This window comes from Apostichopus japonicus, chromosome 9, assembly GCF_037975245.1.
Source record: "Apostichopus japonicus isolate 1M-3 chromosome 9, ASM3797524v1, whole genome shotgun sequence".
Lineage (NCBI taxonomy): Eukaryota > Metazoa > Echinodermata > Holothuroidea > Aspidochirotida > Stichopodidae > Apostichopus > Apostichopus japonicus.
The window spans coordinates 11,394,938-11,407,407 of record NC_092569.1 but is presented as its reverse complement, the minus strand read 5'-3'; the positions used below and the strand labels follow the sequence as shown (position 1 = coordinate 11,407,407).

Here is a 12,470-nt window from a genome sequence, read left to right as displayed (position 1 = left end):
GTATGGCCGACGAAGGAGAACGGACGATAAATCTAGTAAGACATCTTTATAGTATAGACGATAACTTACATAAGTATAATATGACTGACGGAGGAGGATGGACGTTAAATTAAATAAGACATCTTTATAGTATAGACGATAACTTACATAAGTATAATATGACTGGCGGAGGATGATGGACGGTAAGTCTAGTATGGCATCATATAGTACAGACGATGTATTGTATATTTATGAAGTATGGCCGACGGAGGAGAACGGACGATAAATCTTGTAAGACAACTTTATAGTATAGACGATAATTTACATACGTATAATATGACTGAAGGAGGAGGATGGACGTTAAATCAAGTGAGACATCCAATATCATAGACGATGTTGGGGGTTGGGGATATAAGGGCCTTGTGTCCTTTATTACCATTTGCTATCCAAATTATGATTATGAAGCCTTAATGATAGCACTCCTACTTAGTCCCGATAATCTCGCAGGACAGATTATGATATTACGTACATACAACACTTTCTGAAGTTGTTGATCGATTTCAAAACCAACTAGCTATTTTGAGACACTCGTTGACTATTCTAGCAACGTTTCGAAAAAGACGCCAACAAAAGCGTCAATTTCTGTTAAATCGTTTAATGCAGACTCACAGCAGGTATATCCGACTGTGTACACTGTCATCGGCTGTGAGACAGGGGTGGGACGAATCCCTAGGAGCTGCGGCATTTCAGATAGTTCTTGCCCTTTCGGCGAGCGTTAAAAATAAATAAATTTCAGTAAGAGGAATTCAATTTGTCTTGAATAACAAGTAACCAGCATCTGTTCCATTTTAAGATATGTCATGATTCCTCCTAGCAAATTTGAAAGACACAAAATCAATTTTTAAAAAAGAAATGATTTTTTCATCTTTGAACATGCTTTTCTTCTTTTTGTTTGGCAAATGTATGAGCTGCAAGAAAAACTACGTTACGACCTTACCCCTTCCTCCTCCTGTTTTTACTCCTCTTGTTCTGTGCTGAATGGCAACTGCCTCCTTCATCAAATGAGTGTGAAGTTAACTGTCGCACCTGAATTATGTTTTCGAATCGATATTCGGGTGGAGGATGAGGGAGAGGTGGAGAAGTCAGATGGAATTGTTAGTCTAATTGTAAGATAAACTGAAAACAAAAAATTTACATGAAGTCATACTCACTCACTCAATTATGTCATAGCTGTAATTTTCCCCACAACCATCCTCACCCCGCTTCAACACCACCCCATAAAAAAAAAAACATCTCAGTAAAGATTCTGGTGGGGAAGTTTTATTTTGACCCCTCCCACTCATTAAAATGTACAATCTCAATAAGTATAAACAATGTCAATTCACCTACTCATTGGGTACTTATCACTGCACCTAAAATTGTTACAATATCCGTAGTAGACATATTGTGTGTGCTCTGGTCATTTAGGGGGTCGTTTCAATTTGGACATTACCTGGTATGTCTGTAAAAACCCATTGTAAATTTGCTTTGGTCATTTAGGGGGTCGTTCAATTTCAATTTGGACAGTCACATTAACAGGCTCGATGCAAGGGGACTGGGGTTCAGAGCGGAACAGTCTTTCGGTTGTTTGGTTTTCTTGCCCAGGATTTTTCCTGGGTGACATTATCTGTTTTCAGCTTACCCTCTTCACACTTACAACAACGATGACTAGACTTGCCAAACTGCAGCAGGAAATGTGTACTTTAAGCTACAGCTTATGCGCATGATCAATATGATGAAAGCTTACCAAATGTATATGTAATAAGTGGCTTTTATATTATTATCACAGTTAGGCATACATTAATTGATGTATGCTTTAGAAAGATATTTGCCAGCGGGGATGTGTATAATCAGGGAGTTTTTTTTAAACGTTGGAACATTGATGAACAAGTCTCGCTGATTGGGTAATCGATTTGAGCGTTACGAATGTATGACGTGACTGACGAGTAGAAATACTGTTTAAAAATCGATTAAGGTAATGATATCTACCTGGGTTTGGCTTTATTGGTCGAACGTTTAAACACATATACATCTGAGAAAGTATTTTAGGTAAGTTTTTTGCCTGTTCTTCTCAATTTTTCTTGTGTGAGGTGTGAAGTGTAACCGGTCAGTTTTGTAGAGAAAACAGTAGTAATGAACTTTCGGTTTTACTTTGTTTTGTTTCTCATATTTGTTTGGTATTTTCTATTTATATCTGCGTGATTTCAAGGATTCAAGATTTCTTCTAAACTTACCTCTACAATTTTGTATCTACTTCAAGTCTTTGCATTTTACGTTGTCTCTTTCTTTGTTGGGTATGTCTGATCGAAACCAGAACGCCGAATTGCTAAAAAGGAAATCATATCCCTCGCATACTCCACACACTCTCTTGCGCGAACTCACGCACACGTCTACACTTACCTCTCAACTATTCCACACACTCAAACCTCCAAAGTTATGTTATGTTGAAATAGGAAGGTCTGATGTGATTTTCAGTCTTCCGTCTTTAAGTTATTACATTTACCATTCGATACACCGATAACACTAAACAGAATATTACTGGAAATTTCGTGTTATTCAAGACTTAGAGTTATCAATATTTATGACTCTGAAATTTGTATACTTGTTTTTGTCTCTTCGTACCTTTATTCTGTCAATGACATCTCACTCACAAATGGCGAATTGTTTCCTGCTTAACCTATATAACAACCATTTGTACACTTTACGTGGTATAAAAGGCTGAGCTTTTATAGTACAAGTATATCGGTTTAAAAGACATCCAGAGAAGTTTTCATTCTCTTGTTTGGAAATGAGGCAAAGTTTGCTGATAAACGCAAGGATAATTGGAATGCACTTGTTAGCAGGTTGTTTCTGAATTTGCTGAATGGATGCTTAAACAGAACATATTATTAGCTGTCATTGACAATTCAAACTTGACGTTGAGGGTTTGTTCTTCCATTGAACCAACGAATCACAACTGGTACTATTATTTCCTCATGAATATTTGAATGATTGCCAAAGTGTCTATGCCTCATCGCTAGAGGCACTGTGTCTAATGAGGGGAAGTACTGGGTCAAGGGGCAGTGCAGCAATTTCATATGTGTTTTATTCTCTCTTAGAGATTTCAAAGCACAAAACTCCATATCAGAATGGGGAATTATGGACCTACTCTGGTACATACTTTTACAATGCCGCAAGAAATCGATACTCATTTCCAGTTTTGTATTGAATTCGACGGCACTGTCGTCCTTAATCTGGATCCAACCTCTATGCACCCCTGATTAAACTTCATAAGGGATCCTTACTACCCCATATCTGACTTTTATTCTTAACATAATCCATGTTGTGTCGGTATAACAGTTCCCTTTTCATATTCCGCTGTTTGGCTGTTCAAGCAATACGATATAGCTCCCTTCTTGTAATGATCTTCTAGACATACCATTCTGTAACAGTGCCCCTGTTCATTCTATACCTACCCTTATATTTGATGCCGACTGTGATATGTGTGGCAGGTTTGTAAGTTACTGGTAAGTGATCAAAGCTACGTTATATGAATTTTGAACTAAATGGATAGGAAGACCAGTATTGTGAACAGGATTTGGGTGTAACATAATCCTCACGTAGCTCTACCTACGACAATCTACCCCTCTCTCTTCAACCCTTTACCTCATTACTTAACCCAACCCGTAGCCCTGTAACCTTAAACACCCTATTCTCTTACCTTAAACATACCCCTAACGTTAGCTCTTATCATTTACCATCATCAATTCATAGTACACTCTAAAAACAGTTGGTTAAAATATTAACCAATACCTTAACCAACACTGGGCACGTATGTCAAATTCGACTTATTGGTGATATTTTAACCAACACCTGTTGGTTAACGGCTTTAACCAGCCGTTGGGTAACATTTTTTAACCAATAAAATAACTATAAGTTTGTACCCAACAGTTGTTGGTTAAATTAATTGTGTAAATTATGCCCATCATTGGTGAACTTACAAATGTAGGGATCATTAAATTGGGGAATTAAAAATCATTGTATTGGGCAATTACTATATTTAAATTGGGCAGTGGCTTTTACCATTACAAAAGGGTTGGGCAGTTAAATGAGCCTTTATTGCCCAATATATGTTGGCGAATGCAATATATTGGACAGTGATGGATAAGATCCTCAGTGAATTTTACTTAATGTAGTTGAAAGACTCCTCACAAGTTTTGTTCATGCAGACCTAGTTTGCAACAATCAGCTGAATATGGCAATGCAAAACAATTCCTTGAAAATTATTGAGAAATTAACAAACAGTTACATTACAGAAGCCAGATGGATAACATTTTGAAAACTTGTTTTTATTGAAAACAATAACCAGCTGAACCATGCATGTGAATAAAATACAAACAAAACAAAACAACACACAAATATGCTTGGATGTAACAACTTCTTAGCTGTGCTCTATCAGACCTTTAAGGTGACACAAAATCCTCTACTCTTCAAGAAGAACCGTATTCATAGAAAACTTGTAACACTAAATATCTCACATATGTAACTATAGATCAATTGATGTATACACAATCTATGAAACTAAACATCAATCATGATCTGATTAATCAAGGTTTACCTATACATACAGTTAATTAAGAATTACATTGAGTATCACATACATATGTGGTGTACATGATTACATTTAGAGACATATTTATGATATATGCAGTACATTGCAGCCAGTGCATTGTTCGTTTCCAGTATTTGGATGTATAGTATATATCTTCACCACATATAGAGATACATGTGTAGGTGAAATTTAGCTACATTAAACCTTACTCATGAAAGGTCAGTTGATCAGATCGGGATTCCAATAAAAATTAGTAATGAAAGTTTTGATTTGTACCAGCATGGTATGTAAAAATATGTCATATCATGAGTTTTAATTAAATGTCCCTTCAAGATGATGCTATCTTCACCTGATGCTGGTGTGTGAATTTTAAAATAGTAATATTATACAAACTTCTTGCTTACAATTATTATATGAGCTTCTTGCTTACAATTTCCTTTTAAGGCAGTTCTTACTTTTCAGGGCCAAGAATGCTATAATACAACTTGGCATATGTGCTTCTTTGATTTCATTAATCACATTTTGAATGAACTACCAAACAAGACTGCATGAAGGTCGATAAGCCATGTCCAAAATGCACATTTGCCATGAAACAGAAATAGACAGCTTTTATAGAAGAGATTTGTGAGAAACTGACCTCTGTTCTAAAATAGCAAATATCTGGGTTGGTACCATGAGGGCTCCTTGCATACAAAAGTAGCTGCAGTATTTTTGTGGCATCAATATCCTTTGAACTTTGTAGAATATCAGCCATGAATATCTTGCTTACAATTCTTTCCTTTTAAGCCACTAATTACTTTTAAAGGCCAAGAATGATCTAAGATCTCTTATGCAACTTGGCACATGTGCTTCTTTGATTTCATAAATCACATTTTGAATGAACTGCCACACAAGACAGCATGAATGTTGGTAAGCCATGTCCAAAATGTACAATGCTTTGAAACAGAAATCGATAGCTTTCAGTAGTGATTCTTGACGGACTGGCCTCCGTTCTAGAATAACAAATGTTTGGGTTGGTGCCAAGAGAGTTCCTTTGCATACAACAAATGGCTGCGGCTTTTTTGTGGCATCAATAGCCTTTGAAATTTGTAGAATATCAGCCACTTCCTGTGAGAAAAATTGAAAAAAAAGGAAAATTATCACAAGCTGCTCTTTGTCAATCAATATGAAGTTGTGACAGCAAAAAGCCCTGCATTCTAGCAGATTTGTATTTAGAAAAAACTTTATATGAAATTATACTTGGCACAGCCAAACTTCATAACCACCCATATCTATGCTTACAATGACATGCTAGTTTAAAAATAAGTACTATGAACGTTTGATACATTTGAAATTTACTGTTTAGTAATCATGTTTAGAAGATACTTTTACTATCATTAACTTTTTATCACCAACTCATAATTTATTCCTTAAAATCAGCTTCACGTGTGACCCATATCCTACTACTGTCATTTACTGTCAAATTGAGCAATATTTGACAAGCCTATTGTTGTTGTGAAATCAATATTTAAGTAATATCACGTAGGCCCTGCCCACTCATGAATATTAATTATCCATTTTGAACCAAACGGAATATGGTTCATGTGCTTGGGAGCATCTATGTACATTGACACATATCCAGCATAATTGTTGAGATTCCACTTTTACAAGCAATCCATCACAAACTACAAAACATATGTCATAAGCATGTTGTCAATGAACTTCAACAAGTGGACAAATGAATGCTTCAACACCTACTGGTTGAATGTCCACGAAGGAGGTGATTGCCTCTTTTACTGAACACAATCCTTTTTTTCCCTTTCCTTTCCCTCTCAAGATGACTGGAAGAAGAAAAAATGCCAATGTTTCCTTCTTATCTGTGAAAGTGACAAAACATAACTAAAGATAATCTTCCCTCCAAGGTTCACAAAGTCCTTGTGCATAAAACTATAACACAATTAATGACCACTTAACATATAAATTGTCATTATCACGTACAGTACCCGCACAAATTATTTGTATTTTCCCTTGCCTTTATTTGTCTCTAACACTAGAAGTCCTTCAAGTCATTTTTATCAGAAAATAACATATCATGAGAATGCAATGAGAAAATGGCATATCATGAGAATGTAATGAGATAAGTTAGCATCTGTTTGGTATTTTGTGTATGTTTATTTCAATAATACATGTCTCCTTTAAAAGCTTTTGGCTTAAATGAAATCCCAAAGATGGGTCAGATGGAGTCTAAGCAAGGGAATATATCTGCACCAACCCAACTTGGTTTCTGTCTGAACCAGATCCCATTGATGCTTTTTGTTAAATTTCAGTTTATTATTTTTATAAAAAAAGAAAAGGAAGTGTTGTTGTCTTTACAAAAAGTAAACTAAGGCTATTTTGAGAACAAGATCAGATATATTACAGATAATTGGTCAAACCTGATCTTTCAGAAGTTCCTAGTGTGATGGTGGTAAAAGGTTGCAAGGAATGATCAACATACAAAAATTAAATTAGCTCAACTATGTGCACTGAAATAAGAAGCACTCTTACCAATTGACAAACTCTCTAGGTCAACGTACTCCAATCCAAGAGGCCTTGCTAATTTTCAACCTGTTTGCCATATTCTATAATCCCATTGTAGTACAAGTCCCATTTCTCATACAGGTGATCCTCATGCCCAGGCCAAAGCACTGAAAACTCTTGTTCTATCTGAAAGAGCAAAGGGAAATAGAATACTTTAATGTGTGTAAGCGTATTTTTTTTTTGATCCTCAGCTAGGATCCATTAAAAAATCCCTCTCACTGAATTTGTTAAAGTCTGGTTCCATGCATCTATACAAACACTAAGTATTGTTGAAGCTGGATGTGGTAAATCCAACTGCTTGATACCTTTGGCTAGTTTAATAACATTTAGAAAACATCTGGGAAAGAAAATTAAGTATTCAACATTCATTGACACATGCTTTGAAAATATCTCAGAATACAGCTCAAAAATTTTTTTTTTTCAAAATATTTTTTTAATGTGGTGGGGGAAAATTTGAATTGCAAAAATTCAATATTTAACATTTGTGATATCATTACTGAACATAAGCATATTCATGGGAATAATTTATCTTGTCTCCCTGTAACAAGATGATAGACAAGTTGTTAGGTTTGTACACAATTGCAAGAAATGCAGAGCAAACATTGCACATAAAACCATAGGACTGAATGGCAAACACACCATATTAAAACAAAAAAACTTTGTACAAATTGTAAACCATATTATACCGCTTGAATCTGTACCTTTTTTACACTCAACTTTAGCAACCTTTCTTAAAATCCTAGCTATATCCTTGAATAAAGCAAGATTTTCATCCAAAAATAAAATTTATTCCCAATCTGGTCTTTATAAAGCATACTGATCTGCCAGATGCCTAAGGTTAAATTAAAAGTCAGTCACATTTCTTCACTGTGTGGCTGATAACTGTCATAAACTTTCAGACATAAATTAAAAGAGATTTAAAATATAATGCCATGATTTAAAATATAATGCCATCATTTAAAAAAAGCAGTGAAACTAGTTCTTTCCAATCAAACTAGATATGTAGACAATCAAAGTACTGTTTTTAAATTGGCCAAATAGGCTTCAAAGTGAAATATAGTATTAACTCATCAGTGAGGTTAGTGACTTAATTAATTTCAGTGTTTCTGCTAAATCAAAACCTTGCTAGTAATTTTTCCACTTCCTTTTTCAAGAGTTAAAGGATATGGTCTTGAATAGTATCTTCGTAATATGTGTATTCAGAGCTCACTTCTTTAGTATTTTTTATGCAAAATCACCTACGTATTTCTTTTTAATTAAGCAGCAAAAAATCAAATTTGATAGTTACCATTCCACGGTCTAACAACCTTTGATACTCTTTCAGAATATCTGAAATGTTAGTTGAGTGGTCTTTGATCTGCTGTTGTCTGTAAACTGCAGTTTGCCTCATGAAGTCCAATACTTTCTCTCTTGGTTCCATGTTACATTTCAGCCACTCAGTCATCATCACCAATTCCTCTTTGTTCTCCAGATCAGCTTCTGGCAAGGACAATAAAAACATATATTTCCTACTAAACAGAGATGCCTTAACATCAAATTTTGAAGTTACCAATGGTTGTGGTAGGTATAACGTGTCCTAAGCCAGTCTTTGATCATTGTCATGGTATGAGAGATAAGTCAAATCCTGAGAATAGTTGGTAAAACCTATTACACACCTCTCAATTTTGGTGGAGTGGACACTTTAGTCAAAGGAGTAGGTGGACTTGATGCACCGGGGGAATCTTTCACCATGGCAATCTTCTTTTTACGTACGTAGCGTAGGTGCTCTTCTAGATACCCTGTCGCCGGTCGTCCTGCAGCACCTTTGCAATACCATGGTTCCTGCACATGAAATCAGCATACTCTTTTATCAAACTGAAGTATGGTAGCAAAATTCAAGTCAACTCAGAAAAAGACTTATTGATCTACATGTAAAGCTGTTGTACACCAACATTTAAAACTTCCTAGCTGGTTGAAACATAGGCTTTTAGCCAGCAAACCACAAACATGTCTTGTACATGTCCACAACTGCATGGTAACAATATGGACGCTATGACTAAGGACACTGTGGCACTCCATACTGTCCTCACATAATATTGTATGCTTACTGATGAAACAGTATTGTCCCAGGGGACACTATGACAATTGATTTTAAGTGATAAGCCTAAAAGTAATGGGTTTGACCCTAATTGCACATATAATCAATAAGTTGCAGAATTCTGATATTTTATGGAATAATGAGGGTACCTACTGAACAACAAACTTCATTAATACCTTGGTTAGATTGAGAGATGAAGCCCACTGAAAACCAGTGCCTATGTTACAGTTTTGGATTTCCCAATGTGACAATTGAACAACCATTTTGATATTTTTAACATATTAAAAGGCCTTGTCACCCTAGTGCTGACTTCAATTAGAAATTATTCAGTTAAATGATGCCTATATAATCCTGGTAGTATTGAAAATAGATTTCAGTATCACAGTCCTCTATGAGATGAACAAATTACTTGGTAGAACCCACAGAAGATTATATTACTTGACTACAGATGACAAAAAGTAGTGATATTGTGGGCAGTGTGTTGTGGTCCACATTTTAGAGACATTTTGAAAGGGCAGGAAAAGGAAACTAGTCACCTCAACACAACAACGAAAGTGGTCTATACTATGGCTAATGACAACTAAGCGGAGGGATATTAGAACATAAACATGCTTACATAACCCAAGGGAGATTCTGGATCCTTCAGAAAGGGAAACAAATCAACAATTGCTGAGCTGCTAACGCTGCCTTAATAAAGGAGCTTGGCCTGTAGATTAAAAGGAAATAGGTAAAATGTTGATAACAATACAGCAAATTGTATCCTAGGCCTATCTATTGACAATTGAAACAGTCCATTCAGAAACATAACCATATTGAATAATTTTTATTATAAATTCTATTAAAAATATCTCTTGGTCTCCAGGGCACTTGAAAATAGGGTGTATACACTAGGCTAGGCTATAGACAGTAGGTCGAAGTTTTTGTATTTGGACTTTAATAGGATACAACATTTTCATTAATAATTAGGCCTAGGCCTATGTCGTTTACACAAACAACACTATATGGTGAAAAACACGAAAAAGATTCATAACATTTAACATCGATTAAAGCACTGTGTTAAACTCAGTGGCAGTTTAGTAGTATACTGTTACTAATATTACTAGTGTTAGTATTAGGCATACTAGTATAGTACTAGTATTAACGTTAGCCTAGTATAAGCCTAACGTTGGCCTATGAGCCTAACGTTATACTGTCACTGGGGGTCTCAGTGCCCACATAAGTTCATACTTTTTACCGATGTTAAGCTACACTTACCGATAAAAGTTTCATGTAGAGACTCGACCTCGTATTTTTTCAAGAAAATCAAGACAGCACTGTCTTCGATATCTGCCATGGCGTTAGCTGTAATCTTGATTACTAAACCACCCTGTCAGGGATCGTACTATGCATGACGTGTTATGTAGTGTGTGTTATAGATGCTGCACTGATGTACGTACAGTGTACATATATGTGTACGCGCGAATTTTTTACTCAGAGAGCGGTAAAGTTATAAACAAGTTGGTTAAACGTCGGGATGTGAAATGTACATACTTATTGGAATGGCCCAAAATCTGCCGGTTAACCAACTTAAGGGTACAAACTAACCAATTAAGTGAGCGGGGGTCCTATATCATTCTTTTTTTAACCAACGTTTTAAGAGGGTACCTGTCGAATGTGTCTTCTATAGGCCATACTCTTGATTGTTGGTGCTTTTCAGAATTAAGAGATCTATTCCATTTATATTTAGATCTAAGCGCAACCCAGACCCACCAACACGAAAAACCAAGTGTGCGTTCCATCTGTCCTGTATCAATCAACATATATTTAAGATTTTGACATTGAAATAGGATACTGTATATTAACACGTATGATGACTTTCTGTTTGTTCTCGTGATGTGCATTTCACATAAACACTGGCGGATCCGTATAAGATAAGATTACCAACAACCTAAAACTGTGGCGCTTCTACCATTTTTATATCACCACAGCTTTTGTCTCTCTTTTAAAATTATGTTATGTCATATGATGATCTTTTACAAAAGTAGATATTTGTAAAAGCGACAGCTGATTTTATCACACACGCTCTGTGTAACTGTGAACATATATACCCAAGTAAAACCACGACCGATATAGTAGTGTCTGTACATAATTAAAAATAGCAACCACTTTGTAAGGTCCAGTATACTTTCTCAAATTCGAAGATGATCTAAACGAACTTCACAAGATTATTAAACTTTACAAGAGATAACTTCTTTTTGCTTTGATTAAATATTGTCATATCGGACTTGGAAGCCATCCAGGAAGCATTTCCCCACAATGTCCTAATTTCACCAACACTTCGTTTATTGAATGCGGATTCTGTCGCGTTGTAGATGGGTTTTTTTTTTTTTGGTACACTTGATCACTTAGAGCAGGGGTGGGGAACCTTTTTGAATAAATGGGCCAGATATAAGGAGTAAAAAAAATTGACTGGGCCGCACCTAACCAACGACCTGCTGTTGATTTCAAATATTTCATTCCGAGGACTTTCAAGCAATAGGTGTTTGTACTAAATCTGTATTCACAAAAACATGATGTCAATACAGTACAATTGATAATTAATGGAGATAATAGGCATTCATTAGTGCCGATAAACTTAAGCAACTAGCTCGTTTTTGTGATGATGTAAAATATATTGATTTTTTTCTTTTTCTTGAGACATCTCACGGGTAGCAAAGTAATCATTGGCGGGCCGCATGTGGCCCGCGGGCCGTAGGTTGCCCACCCCTGACTTAGAGGATTACGGAAGCGTTCGCCATTCATAGCACTATTATTATAAATGATTATAAAACTTGCAGATTCTTAGTCAAGGAAGCCCGAAGATTGGGTCAATTATTCTAAACCACTTCATTCACCAAAGAACTAGAGTATTCATAAGTTACACTGCAAATGCATCAGGTGGTCGTATGACTAGTTAATCGGCCCAACCTGTTTATGCCACCATATTCTGCAACGGTGTGAGTCATAGAGTTTAGCACACGAGTATCTCCAGTACTTGGTTTGATCATGTTCAAAGTAAGAGAGAACATATCCCGCTCCATACTTCTTATTACACCTCAGGGGAATGTATTATAATTTATACACACAAAAGGTAAGGTTTCAAAGAAAGTATCTGTATATATTGCCCTACCGGTTAAGAGTCGGTTCAGAGTCTACGCATCGTTTACACTTGAAGAAGAAATAACTATTACATACGGAAGATTTTAA

The 12,470-nt window shown here is 35.8% G+C and overlaps 2 protein-coding genes across 4 annotated transcripts in view; both read right to left on the bottom strand.

The window, feature by feature from the left end:
• The window catches only part of LOC139974541 (fibrinogen-like protein A), a 49,214-nt gene that overhangs the window by 3,833 nt on the left and 32,911 nt on the right, over positions 1-12,470 (bottom strand). The window lies entirely within an intron of this gene.
• On the bottom strand, positions 3,823-10,841 carry LOC139974122 (uncharacterized). Of its 3 annotated transcripts, none has more exons than XM_071981053.1 (6): positions 10,500-10,841; positions 8,824-8,989; positions 8,457-8,644; positions 7,136-7,294; positions 6,347-6,465; positions 3,823-5,716 (listed from the first exon to the last, which is right to left on the bottom strand). In XM_071981053.1, the coding sequence occupies exons 1-4, from the start codon at positions 10,512-10,514 to the stop codon at positions 7,184-7,186; spliced, it is 480 nt and encodes a 159-aa protein (XP_071837154.1). In that variant the 5' UTR covers positions 10,515-10,841; the 3' UTR covers positions 3,823-5,716; positions 6,347-6,465; positions 7,136-7,183. The 3 variants fall into 3 exon arrangements, with proteins under 3 accessions (XP_071837154.1, XP_071837153.1, XP_071837152.1); XM_071981052.1 differs by having other exon boundaries at positions 3,867-5,712; positions 6,343-6,465; positions 8,457-8,647; positions 10,500-10,828; XM_071981051.1 differs by having other exon boundaries at positions 3,873-5,716; positions 8,457-8,647; positions 10,500-10,828.